A 12,535-nucleotide genomic window follows, 5' to 3' on the forward strand; every position below is an offset into this window, starting at 1 on the left:
AGCCAAGGTGACCAACTGCTGTGAGCAGGTACGGGTGTAAGGCGGGACTCTGCGTGCGGACGCCGCCCGGTACTTGCGGGAGCAGAGGGCACGAGCCGGGGAAGGGCCCGAGAGGCAGGTGGGGACCTGGGAGAGCGAGGCGGGCTGCACCGTGGCCGGGAGTCGGGACTCCAGGCCAGAAAGGGTGCGGACGCCTGCGGGAGAGGCGCCTGAGCTCCGGTCCGGGGCGGAGCGGGAACGGGGGGTAGTTTAAAAGGGGTCGAGACACTTAAAGGAACAGGTGCCCCAAGGAGAGGAGGCATTTGAAGGTGCAGATGGCCGAGCTCTAGCCGACTAGAGGAGCCGAGCTCGGCGCGCAGAAGACATATTCAAAGGGGTAGGTGCTCGGGAGAGCAGGACATTTAAGGGAGCCTAGAGCCAAGCTTAGAAGGCGTGAAGAGGACAGGGCTGGGGTTTCAGAACACGTTTCTTACAGGCGGGGATAAAGGAGTCCTGTCAAGGGCCTGCGAGGTCTTCCTCTAAGGACGAACGTGCACTCCTGCTCCCCCATTGTCCTCTCTGGCTCCTCCAGGTTCCCTTGACCCCAGAACCCCCTATTTTCAGGCTATGGCCCCCAGTGCCCTGTAGACCTGGCGCGACTCCCGTGCTTTCGACCCCTATTTGGGGCCCTGGGTGGCTCCTGGAGGGCCTTGCAGAGGGGCAGAGAAGGCAGGACCATGGCATCTAGGGCCTTTGAACCTCCCCCAGGGCGCAGCGTGACGGCGGGCATCATCATTGTTGGAGATGAGATCCTCAAGGTGTGTCTGGGCCAGAAGAGGGGGGAGGGTGCGGTCCTGTCCTTAAGAGCCTGCTGCACTTCCTGTTGAGGGGAGGCCGCCCCGGGTGGGAGCCCCCTTGCCGCAGTAGAGTCCTGGAGTGAGTCCAGCCTATTAGAGGGAAAGTGACCCCTCGTTCTTTCAGTTACTCTGTTGAAAACTTGTAGCAAAGTTGCTAAAATTTGCCAAGCAGTTTATAGCGGTGGGAGGGGCTTTACAGAAACCACGTGAGTCCATGGGGTAAAGGAGGTGTGGGTGCAGTGCTCTCATGGAAGAGTTCTAGCCAGTCTGTTGGGAAAATGACCCAAGGCATTCAGCAGAGTGAGTAAGCAAAATAGAAGGAAAGTACTAGATGGAAGAAATCCCTTTTGAACAATCAGGGAAGTCTCAGGAGAAGTCATGGTAGGCATCAGGTTTGTAATAGCAATATTGACCCTTCTCTTTTGAGTGTTTACTAGCGTCTGGCAGTGTGCTGATTAGATCACATATGCGGTCTTTCTGATCCTTACAACATTCCCATGAGGTTTAATACTTTTATTATAAATCTCAGTTAATAGATTATGAGACCAAGAAGCTTGCCCAAGACTACAGAGCTCGGGACTGGTGGAGGTGGGATTCCAACCCCATTTTCTCTTCCTCCAGAGTAACCCTTACCCGCTAAGCTCCCTGTAGAGAAGTAGAAGGAGATGGGGCTGGGAAGGAACGTTGGATACACACCAGAGACAGACAGCCTCAAAAATTCTGCAAAGGAATTTGAACTTTATTCTGTACATGGTTGGAAACAACACATGGCTTTTGAGCCCAAGAGTGGAGCAATCATGGCAGCACATTAGAAAGGTTAGTCAGGAGGCCTGGGGCAGAGTGCTGTGACTGGAGGCTGGGAGCCTGGCCAGGGGGCTATCGCCACTGTCCAGATATAAGGTGCCAGGGACCTGCGTGGTGGCAGTAGGGACAGAGAGAAGAGAGCAGACGGGGAGACGTTTCAGTAGAGTTGACAGCAGCAGGGCCCGACTGGCTGTGGACAGTGGGGAGCCACTGACCAAAGTGACAACAGCCAGGAATATGGTGGAGATGCCGAGTAAGTCCGTGGAGCCAGGGGACTACACTGTCAGGGTTGGTGAGGAACTGAGCGATTGTCCACAGAGAACTGACCATGGAATCCATGAGCAGAGACGAGGTCGAGGTCAAGGTCAAAGTGCAGAGAGGGAGGCCCAAGGTGGATCATGCCATCCCTGACTGTTCCCGTGGTTTTCTCACTCCCGTGCCCAGTCCAGGCTGTGTGGTCCCCCAAGGCAGCTCCCCCCCAAGAACACAGTGCCCCAGCATCAGGCAGATGCATCTGTTGCCCCCTCCCTTTGTGCTTCATCCCCACGGCATTGACACTCACCGTCCCCGTCTCATCTCTCAGGGACACACTCAGGACACCAACACCTACTTTCTGTGCCGGACACTGCGCTCCCTGGGGGTCCAAGTGTGCCGAGTCTCTGTTGTGCCTGATGAGGTTGCCACCATTGCGGCTGAGGTCACTTCTTTCTCCAGCCGCTTCACCCACGTCCTCACGGCAGGGGGCATCGGCCCCACTCACGACGACGTGACCTTCGAGGCAGTAGCACAGGCCTTTGGGGACGAGCTCAAGCCACACCCTGAGCTGGAAGCCGCCATCAAGGCCCTCGGAGGGAAGGGCTGGGAGAAGCTGTCTCTCGTGCCCTCCTCCGCCCGCCTGCACTACGGCACAGATCCTCAGACAGGCCGGCCCTTCAAATTCCCGCTGGTCTCCGTCCGAAACGTCTACCTCTTCCCAGGCATTCCAGAGCTGCTGCGGAGGGTGCTGGAGGGGCTGAAGGGGCTGTTCCAAAACACAGCTGTGCAGTTCCACCTGCGGGAGCTCTATGTGGCCGCCGACGAGGCCTCTATCGCCCCCATCTTGGCCGAGGCCCAGGCCCACTTTGGACGCAGGCTCGGCCTGGGCTCCTATCCTGACTGGGGCAGCAACTACTATCAGGTGAAGCTGACGCTGGACGCAGAGGAGGAAGGGCCCCTGGAGGAATGCCTGGCCTACCTGACCGCCCGTCTGCCCCCGGGGTCTCTGGTCCCCTACGTGCCCGACGCCGTGCAGCAGGCCAGTGAGGCCGTGTACAAACTCGCAGAATCAGGTAGGGGCCTTGGTGGGGAGCGGCTGCTTGCGGCAGGCCGGGGGACTCCCTAGGCCTCAGGAACGCCGGGGCTGTTGGAGGCTTCCTGCAAATCCGGGAGCGGGTGGCAGATGGCCCCGCAGTAAATGCAGGCCGCGTGTGTGCTGTCTGAAGCACCGTGCTGGGTAGGAGGGGCGTAGCTCGACAGGACAGTCGTACACCGTGCCCTTCTGGGCCAGGCGCGTAACAAGAAAGGTACCCGGGCACGAGATGTCGGTGACGAGGGGCCTCCAGGGCCAGGAGGTCAGCTCTGACCTGGGTACATATTACATACAATCTAGTGGGCAAGTGCCTTGTGAGTGGAGTGGTAAGGAGGATTGGGCCTGACCGGGAGGTTGGCGAGAGCAAACCGTGTGCAAATTAGGGGAGTGGAAGGAAACCAGGGCCCCCAGAGGGAAGGCACTGAGGTGGGGCTGTAGGGCCGGTGGGGGCACACCCTGAAGGGCATGAGGGAGTCCAGCCAGCGCCCCGACACTGGGAAGCCACGGAGACTTTAAGCAAGAGCCGCGTGGCCCGCACTGTCCTCTGACAGCCACGTGCATCCATCTGATGGCTTCTTGTCTGTGTGCTCGCAGGGTCTTCTCTGGGGGAGAAGGTGGCAGGCGCCCTGCAGACCATCGAGACTGCGCTGGCTCGGTACGACCTCACCCGCCTCTGCGTGGGCTTCAACGGAGGCAAGGACTGCACCGCACTCCTGCACCTCTTCCACGCGGCCGTGCAGCGGTGAGCCGACCCCTGGGGGCGGGACCTCAGAGGTGCCCATCTGCCCCCGTCTAGCTCCTCACCCGAGGAAGCAGGGAGGGAAAGGGCAGCTGGATGGGGGCTGGGAGGGTGAACTGGTGACCTCCAGTTCTGTTCCCCCACCACATTTATTGAGCTTCTGACATGTGTGTGGCCCTGGGTGTGGACGTGAAGGCCACCATCCTGACCAGCCACTGGGAGGTCACAGTCCTGTTGGGGAGGTGACATTCACATGCCCGAAATGGGGCTATGTGCTCCCGATCTGAGAAGTGAGAGTTCAGAATGGGCTTCCCAGAGGAAGCGGGTTCTCTTGGATGGGAAGGACACGGAGAGCAGAGAATGGGAGGCTGTCCATCGGGGGGGTGCCAGAGGGAACAGTGTGAACGGTGTGAGAGCATCTCCCTGCCCGCTCGCAAGCCAGTGTGCCCTTCCCACCCAGGAAATGCCCTGGTGCTCAGGAACCCCTCCAGATCCTGTATGTCCGCAGCGTCTCTCCTTTCCCAGAGCTGGAGCAGTTCCTACAGGACACCATCAAGAGGTACTCGGGGGCCCGGAGGCTGGGGCTCCGAGGGGGGTTCCGCAGTGCCCACTTCTGACCACAGCCCTCTCCCTTCCAGGTACAACCTGCAGGTCCTGGAGGCCGAGGGCGACATGAAGCAGGCCCTGAGCGAGCTGCAGACGCGGCACCCCCAGCTGGAGGCTGTCCTGATGGGCACCCGCCGCACGGACCCCTACTCCCGCAGCCTCTGCCCTTTCAGCCCCACCGACCCTGGCTGGCCGGCCTTCATGCGCGTCAGCCCACTGCTGGTAACGGGGCAGAGGCTGTGGGGCCTCCAATCCCAAGCCCTGTCCATCGTGCGCCCTGGCTTCCCCACGTGGGAGAGGTTGGAGCCTGGGGCTCAGATGAAGAACCCCATCTTCCGAGGGAGGCCGTGCCGTCGGCTCATTGAGCCTGCTGGGCGTTCTTTACTGAACACCGAGGGCAGGCCTGTGCTTTCTCCCGCTAGGTCTGTGCTGTCCCGTATGGTGGCTGCTAGCCACCCGCTTCTCAGAGTGCAGCTTGCTAGAGTGAAATAAGGAATTACCAAAAACCACTAAATGGTGGACTTTAAAAGGATGAACTCTGTGGCCATGAAAGTTCGACCTTCAGTTCCTGACCGCACCAAGCACGTTCAGGTCCCCCGTCAGACGGGGCAGTTAGAGCCCCTTTCCCTCGCCGCGTGGTGTGTCCTGCTGCCTCACACGGACACACGCCGTGGAGGGTGCTGGGGGGCAGGATGAAGGCTTTCTCGTTCACGTTGCGTGGCCGACAGAGAATCTGATAGGGGCCCTCCCTTGGGGGCCAAGAAGCAGAAGGGGCGTAGGTGGGCCCCTTCCCAGGTGGAAAGGGGTAAATGAGGGAGAGTTGGTGACTCCACTCTGACCTCCCAGGACTGGACCTACAGAGATATCTGGGACTTCCTGCGTCAGCTGTTTGTCCCGTACTGTATCCTGTACGACCGAGGGTAAGGGTGTTGGGGGAGAACGGCTGTGGGGAAGACGGGGTGCTGGGGGAGGGAGAGCCACCCCCCACACTTGCCTCCCTTCTCCCGGCTCCAGCTACACGTCGCTGGGGGGCCGGGAGAATACGGTGCGGAACCCGGCCCTGAAGTACCTGACCCCGGGAGGACAGCCCACCTACCACCCAGCCTACCTACTGGAGAACGAGGATGAGGAGCGGAACTCCCGTACTTGACCTCGCAGGCCTGCCCCCTGCAGGAGCGGGGAAGGAGGCTGTCCTGGGTTGTCGCCGGTCAATGGTCAATAAACTGTACCTCTCGTGTGCCGCTGTTCTGGCTGTCTTCCTGTGCCAGGGGACGGGAGAAGCAAGAGAGCACTGGGCTCTGTCACCTCTGAGCTGGCAGTGCTCCCGCGCGGGGGGCCAGGGGTGGGGGGTGCGTGGAGGACAGACTGGAAAGGAGCCCACACTGAAGGTTCTGAATGCCAGCCTCAGCAGGAGCCCACCAGAGGGCAGGAGCAGGGACTTGTGCCAAGCACGGGGGCGGGGGGGGGGGGGCAGGCAACACAGGCCGGGCCCGAGGTCTTGAGACGCAGGCTGGAAGCTGAGCGGGCTTGGCTGCAGAGGACGGAGGATGCCGTGGCTGGGCCCTCCCTCCCCCTCCTAACCCCAGCCTCCATCCCTGTCCATAGAGGCTGACTCAGCCCGTTCTTGGGCCCAGAACCTTCCCTGTGCTGACCCGGGGGCCTTTGTCCCCAGAGTCATGAGGTCTGAGGGGGTGGGGACACTGTTGATAAAAGACTGGAGGCGGCTCCCACATGCCTCAGAGCTGCCGCCCCACATGCAGCCCCGGACACAGCCCCTGGCACAGGCCCTGCCGTTCTCCTTCCGAAGGGCCCTGCGGGACACCGGGCTCCCGGTGCCTGTCTGGAAGATGGGCACAGGATGGGAGGGCCTGCAGCAGACCCTGAAGGAGGTCGTCTACATCCTTCTGTGCTGCTGGTGCATCAAGCAGCTGCTGGATTAGGGAGCCGCGCTTGGCTCAGGTGGGCGGGGTGGGCGGGGCAGACAGGAAGCCTGGCTGCCTCTCTGTGCTCCACCCCACCTCTCAGCCTCCCATTCTCTGCTCTAGTGCCCAGCCCAGCCCCCATCAGGACTCCCAGAGCCAGCGATGCCCCCCCAAGGATGGGCCACAGACACAGCGGGAAGTCGGACCCTGCTTCTGGTGTGTGCCATCTGCCAGTCCGGCCTGCCTGGGCCTCCATCCCCAGCCCCCACCTCTGGTGGACCCCTGGGGCACAGGAGCTCGGCCAGCAGGCCGGGGACCCCAGGAAGACTGCCGCAGGAGCTGGCATTTCTCCAAGCCTGGCACAGTGAGCCCACCAGCCCAGATGGTTGATTTCTCCATACTCTCTTAGTGCCAGGAATCGGCTGCCCCTGCTAGCCCTGTTTGAGAATCACTGAACTATGTATGTGTGTGTGTATATATACATACATAGATGTGTGTGTGTGTGTGTGTGTGTGTGTGTGTGTGTAAAATAAATAGGCCTTGAGGCCTAGAGTTCTAAATGTCTGAAAGGGAATCAGGAAAACTCAGCACTCGAAGGGTCTGGGAGCCAGGGTACAGACCAGGGAGGGAAGAAGGTTGTCCTGGATAGAACTGAGACTGAAAACCAGGTTTTCTGAGTCACTGGTGCCTGGGTGGGGAGGGTGGAGGGTGGAAAGGCCAGGTTCCTCCCAACTGGTGGATAGGGAGGGGTGCAGTTTGGGTGGGGCCTTCTTCTGGGAGGACCTGTGCCTTAGGCCGGGAACCCCAAGAGAAGACCCGGTCTGGCCAGCTCCCTGCTTCTGAGGATCTTGGGAGAAGCACGGCCGATGCTAGTCCGCAGCTCACAGAGGACATTGAGCCTTGCTCCTCCAGCTCGCACAGGAGGCTGCAAGAGAAAGGCGCCTGTGTGGCCACGCGGGTTCCTCAGGCTTAGTACAGTGCACAGGCACAGACAGCCAGAAGGAGCCGAACTGACTCCGCTTCCCCCTGGCGGCCCCTGACACGTGCTTCCCCTGCAGTATGCCCACCTAGTGGCAGGTAAATCAGCCGCTTACGGTACCCGGCTTACGCTTGGTGGCATGCCCACTCACAGGCCCCCACAGCCTCAGAGCCGGCATGCCCAGGCCCCTCCCTCCTCTCCTGGTGCGCAGGCCTGAAGATGGTGTAGGGAACTCTCTCCTCACTCCCAGGGACCAGCTTTTCCCCCGACTTCTGAGTTAAGTCCTTTTTCTCTGGGCACACGGTGTCTCTTTTTGTAAAGGTAACATAGAACCAGAGTAAGGAGTGGTGCTGGTGAGAAGCGACTCTCCCCCTGCCCCCCATCCGCCCCCAGCTCTCTTCCGAGGAGTTAGTCAGCTCGACCAGTCCCTTGAAGAGCGTTCCAGAGACAGTCTATGCAGCACAGACTGCATCTTCGTGTGTTCGTTCATTCAACAAATGTCACTGAGCACCCACCGTCCGCTGGTCTGGGTGCTGGAGTACGGCAGTGATCACAGCAGGCCCCTGGCCACTCAGGGGGCTTCTGTTCTCGTGGACAGACCCAGGAAATAAAATATAAACAGAACGACAAGTGTAGAGATGTTATTAGGTGATAGGTGCTCTGGAAAAGAGAAACCGTTGAGGTGGGAGGGTGTGGGGCAGGTCGTGGAGGGCCTCACAAGCCAGGGTAAGCAGGGCTGAGCTTCATGCGGAGTGAAATGAGAAAGCTGTTGCAGGTGTTCCCACGGGCTGCTGTGTGGAGAACAGACTTTGGGGAGCAAGGCTTGGACAGGAGAGCCCAATCAGGAAGCCACAGGCACAATCTGGGCCCAACGGGCCAGTGCCCGTGGTTCAGAGTAGTGGAGAGTAGCGGCTGGCCTAAATGCATTCACATTCTTTTTTTTTTTTTTTAAGATTTTATTTATTTATTTGACAGAGAGACAGTGAAAGAGGGAACACAAGCAGGGGGAGAGGGAGAGGGAGAAGCAGGCTTCCCGCTGAGCAGGGAGCCCGATGCGGGGCTCGATCCCAGAATGCCAGGATCATGACCTGAGCTGAAGGCAGACACTTAACAATGGAGCCACCCAGGCGCCCCATGAATGCATACGCATTCTTTTTCTTTTTTTAAGATTTTTTTAATTTTTAAATAATCTGTACACCCAATGTGGGGCTTAAATTCATAACCCTGAGATTAAGAATCACGCACTCAGGGCGCACGGGTGGCTCAGTCAGTTAAGCATCGACTCTTGATCTCAGCTTGGGTCTTCATCTCAGGGTCTTGAGTTCAAGCCCTGCATTGGGCTGCATGCTGAGTGTGGAGCCCACTTAGGGGGAAAAAAAACATAGTCGCTTGCTCTACAGACTGAGCCAGCCAGGCACCCTAAGCCCATATGTGTGCTCTGCACACAGCCCCGCATCTTGCTTGTCTCCCTCCACATGCCCCATACAGGATTCCATATTAGCACACGAAGAGCCTGCGCCCTCTTTCTCGCGGTAGCATAGAACTCCACAGTACTCCAGCTCAAGACTTTTTTTTTAAGATTTATTTATTTGAGAGTGAGCGAGAGCACAAGCATGGGGGTGGGGCGGGATCCCAAGCCGACTCGCTGCTGAGTGCAGAGCCTGCCCAGGGCTCCATCTCACGCCCCTGAGATCACCACCTGAGCCAAGACCAGGAGTCTGACGCTTAACCGACTGCACCACCCAGGCGCACCTCAAGATTACTTTTGATTCCAGCAGCTTGGGATCTTAGGCACCCACACAATCAGATCAGTGCTCTTGCCTGGCCTTCAGAGCCCCACCTCATGCCAGGGCACAGCGGTGAAGGGGGAAGGTTCAACCAGAAAGAGGTCAGCAGTGGCAGTGGACACAGAAGTCACTTTCCCACAAGGGGGTGGGGCTCCCGCCTCCCCCTCATAGCCTGCACCTGCTTGGTCAACCCCACCCTGACTCAAGCTCTGGCTTCCTGCCTCCTTTTCCTCTCTTGGGCCCCACTTCCACCCAGATGGGACGGTCCCTGGAGGTGGAGCCTGGAGTCTGAGAGTTCTGAGCGCAAGGGCCTTGGCCAGGGATGGGGGTGTCTGGCAAAGACCCCCGGGGAAAGTGGTGGAGGCAGGGCCCAGGAAGTGGAAAGAGGGAACAGAGGAGCAACCTGCGGTGGCCCGAGGACAGGGTCAGCTGTCCAGAGAGCCCTGAAGGTAGAGAGGCTGAGGAGAGGGATGGGGAGAACAAGGAAAAGCTTGCACACCCTCTGAGAGCCCTTTTCACGCTACAAAGTGCTTGGAGACTGACACACGTCCACCTCAGAATCAGGCAGGGCGAGGGCAATCCTCCCACGATAGCTTGAAGGAAACGGGCCAAGAGATGAGAAGTGTCATGTGCACAGCACACTGCAGTGGGGGTAGTCAGCTGGTGAACCCCGATGTTCCCATCTCAGATTCAGGGCTTCTCTGGACCAGCCAGCCCTCCTCTTCTGCAGCGGTGCCTGGGAGGGGGGGCTGGGCAGGCCAAGGTGTGGAGAGGACTACCGCCCCCACACTGCACCCACCCCACAATTCCGACTCCCACCTCAACTCCAAGCAGCTCTTGCTCTTGCTTTCCCTGGCTCCTTTGAGGGTCCCAGCTATGTCCTTTTCACCGACACCACACAGGCCAGGAGATGGTTCCCTGGTCTACACCTCCCCACTCCTCCAGATGCAGCAACTTCCCCGGAAGGTTCTCTTCCCATCTAGAGTAAGCTCGGGTTTGGAGTGGTCAAACTACTCTCATAGGGTAGCCGAAGAGGGGAGCAGAGTGCCAAGATAGGGAGGGACGAGTAAGATCTTATTTACCCCTGGGCGCTCAGGGGCCCTCCAGTGGCCACAAGGGGTAGGGGAATGGGCGGGGTAAAACGGGGAAGGAGCCTCCGCGAAGCTGGAAGGGACCCCCCCAAATGCGACAGCACTGGGAAGTGCGGTCTGATACCCGGGATTCCTAACTAATTACGTCGGATATTAGACCCTCAATGGTGTGCGAAAGGCAGGTGGAGGGCAAGGGTCCTGGCGAAGTGGTCTGGGAGCGGCGCGCACTAAACCGGGTTTTTTTGTAATGATCTCAGTTGGGCCCTGTGTTTTCCCAGCAACACTCAGAAGCGGGCGGGATGAGGGGTGCGGCAGTCGTCCCAACCGCGCTGGAGCGCAGACCCCCAAGGGCACAAGCTCTTCCTCGCATTCCTATTTGCATCTCGTTTGCATAGCAGTTATTTCCCCTTTGAAAGGCAAAAGTCCCCAACCCCGTTCTCGGTTACTCCCAGCTGAGACTTTCTGCTCCCGTCTTTGCCAGCCTCGGAGACGTGCCGGTTCTTCCGGCCACTCTCGGGCCCCTCTGGCCGCCGCCCCCGGTACCTTCGGTCCTTCACCTGTCCCAGCCTCTCCGCGGCCACCCGAAACCCCCGCTGGGTTCGAGGAGCCGAGACACGTGCGCCGCCTGCTGGCTGGCGGGAGGGAGGCTGAGGGCAGAGGGGTTCTGTTTCGCCTTCTCTGGGATGTGGAGTTTTGGAAAATGTTCCCCGAGCTTCCTGAGGCTAAATTTATCTCCCCCGGCCCTGGGGGGCGCAGAGATCCCGGAGACGATTAGCGCTCAGTCGCAGCCGGCTCCCGCCCAGAGGCCCGGAATAGGCGCTGAGTTATAAATAGTGCGCCCGCAGGTGTGGGGGGAGTCGGCGGGAGGGGGCAACCCTGGCAGCCACGGCCCCTTCAGGTGGGTTGGGCGGTCGCGGTGGGGGCGCCGGGGGGCGGCGGGCGGGGGGGGGCTGCGGTCTGAGCGCCCCCGGCGGTTTCCTGGGCGGCGGGTTTTTCGAGGGAAGCGGAGGCAGCCCGGGCAAGGGGGGAGCGGGGAAGAGGTGGGCGCCCAAGGCAGGCTGACGCTCCGCTTCCAACTCAGCACCCCCCCCACTTCCAAAACAGGCCCCCAGACCCACTCACTCAGGACCCCGCCCAGAGAGAGCCTTGCCTCTCTTCCGCCAGAACCCTCTCCCTCCAGGCTCTGCAAGCGTCTAACTTCTGCAGCTGCCCCGAGCGCACGTGGCCCAGGCAGTCCCGGCACCTGGCTGTCACTCAGAACCGCTGTCCCCAGCCCCAGGTACACAGCCCTCCCTAGGAGGGCTTAACTCCCAGCCCGGGCTGGCGTCCTTCTCCTTGGCCAAACACCACTCACTCTCCAGGTATTTACCCACCTCCTGCTACTTTCCCCTCAAAAGTTAGGTCTAGCTGGTCGCCTGAGATGTATGTCTGAACGCGCGGCTCTGGGATGCCCTGCTCTCTCCAGGAGGCCCCTGCAAGGCCCCACACTTGCCCCCCAGACCCCAGTGCCAGTCCAGGCCTGGTGGCGGGCGGGGGTGGCAGCGGGCCCCTGGGGCCCAGCCAGGGTTTCGTGGGAGGGGGCACAGCCCCCAGTCAGCGTTTCCTGGCTGCGGCTGTCTGTGGTTTGGCGCGGTAAGGGCCAGGAGATGGAGGGGAGGCGGGAATTTCGAGTCGGGGTTCCCCCTCCGACTTCTGAGCCAGGAAGGAAGCTGTATGGACCAGAAGAGAGACGTGGGTGGTGGTGGTGGTGGTGGTGGTGTGTCACGGAGGAACAAACCGGAGGTTCCAGAACTGTCCAGACAGTGGAGAGTGGCATTCCCTTGGCCTACAGATCCAGACTGGGTCCAGCAAGAGTCCGGAGGCGACCCTCAGAGACGAGGGACGGGGCGGGCCCGAGGCACTGGGCGCCTTTCATTTCTCTGTACCGAGGGGCTGGTGCCAAGACGCCCGGCCTTGGACTGGCTCCGGAGGCCCAGGTTCTGCCCTCCCTGAGCCACTTTCCCGCCCTCCTTTTCCTGGGCCGTGCCCCCTCCTCCACGAAGCAGCCCCCTCTCCGTTTCACGCGTGCACAGCTGGCTCTGCCGTCTAGCCCCCCGCACGACTCTTCCCCAGGCTAGCACGACCCCGACGGCTGGAGAAGGGAGAGAGAAACCCTGGCCTGGACCCCACCGGCTCCGGGCCCTCACCGACCAGACTCGGTCCGGCGGGGCCGAGAAGAAAACCTGGAGCAGTGACCGGCCTCGGGGCCCAAGGGGGACAGGGACGATAGGAAAACCCGGAGCGGATTCAGCGAGCGGGAGCGTCCCAGGCCCGCTGCTACCCCCTCCTTCCTACAGCCCCCCTAATTCTCCAGTGAGATAATGTCTGAGGTGGGGGGCTGTTTGGCTTGGCCTGGGCCCTCAGGGGCGCCTCACACTTTCCGC

General features: G+C 60.5%; 2 protein-coding genes across 7 annotated transcripts; both read left to right on the plus strand.

The window, feature by feature from the left end:
- Positions 1-32: 32 nt before the first annotated feature.
- Positions 33-5,570, plus strand: FLAD1 (flavin adenine dinucleotide synthetase 1). Of its 6 annotated transcripts, XR_015721405.1 has the most exons (8): positions 125-376; positions 748-797; positions 1,458-1,652; positions 2,224-2,968; positions 3,583-3,730; positions 4,188-4,286; positions 4,366-5,253; positions 5,348-5,423. XR_015721405.1 is itself a non-coding variant. In XM_045784173.2 (7 exons), the coding sequence occupies exons 1-7, from the start codon at positions 717-719 to the stop codon at positions 5,481-5,483; spliced, it is 1,473 nt and encodes a 490-aa protein (XP_045640129.2). In that variant the 5' UTR covers positions 125-716; the 3' UTR covers positions 5,484-5,570. The 6 variants fall into 6 exon arrangements, 1 of the variants encoding a protein (XP_045640129.2); XR_015721403.1 differs by lacking the exons at positions 125-376; positions 1,458-1,652 and adding an exon at positions 33-118 and having other exon boundaries at positions 604-797; XR_015721402.1 differs by lacking the exon at positions 1,458-1,652 and having other exon boundaries at positions 604-797.
- Positions 5,571-6,037: 467 nt separating this feature from the next.
- Positions 6,038-6,937, plus strand: LENEP (lens epithelial protein). Its single transcript, XM_045784243.2, has 2 exons — positions 6,038-6,292; positions 6,379-6,937. The coding sequence occupies exon 1, from the start codon at positions 6,088-6,090 to the stop codon at positions 6,271-6,273; it is 186 nt and encodes a 61-aa protein (XP_045640199.1). The 5' UTR covers positions 6,038-6,087; the 3' UTR covers positions 6,274-6,292; positions 6,379-6,937.
- The last annotated feature ends 5,598 nt before the right edge of the window (positions 6,938-12,535 follow it).

Source organism: Ursus americanus, chromosome 2 (assembly GCF_024610735.1).
Source record: "Ursus americanus isolate L20-20 chromosome 2, mUrsAme1.1.p, whole genome shotgun sequence".
Taxonomy (NCBI): Eukaryota; Metazoa; Chordata; class Mammalia; order Carnivora; family Ursidae; genus Ursus; species Ursus americanus.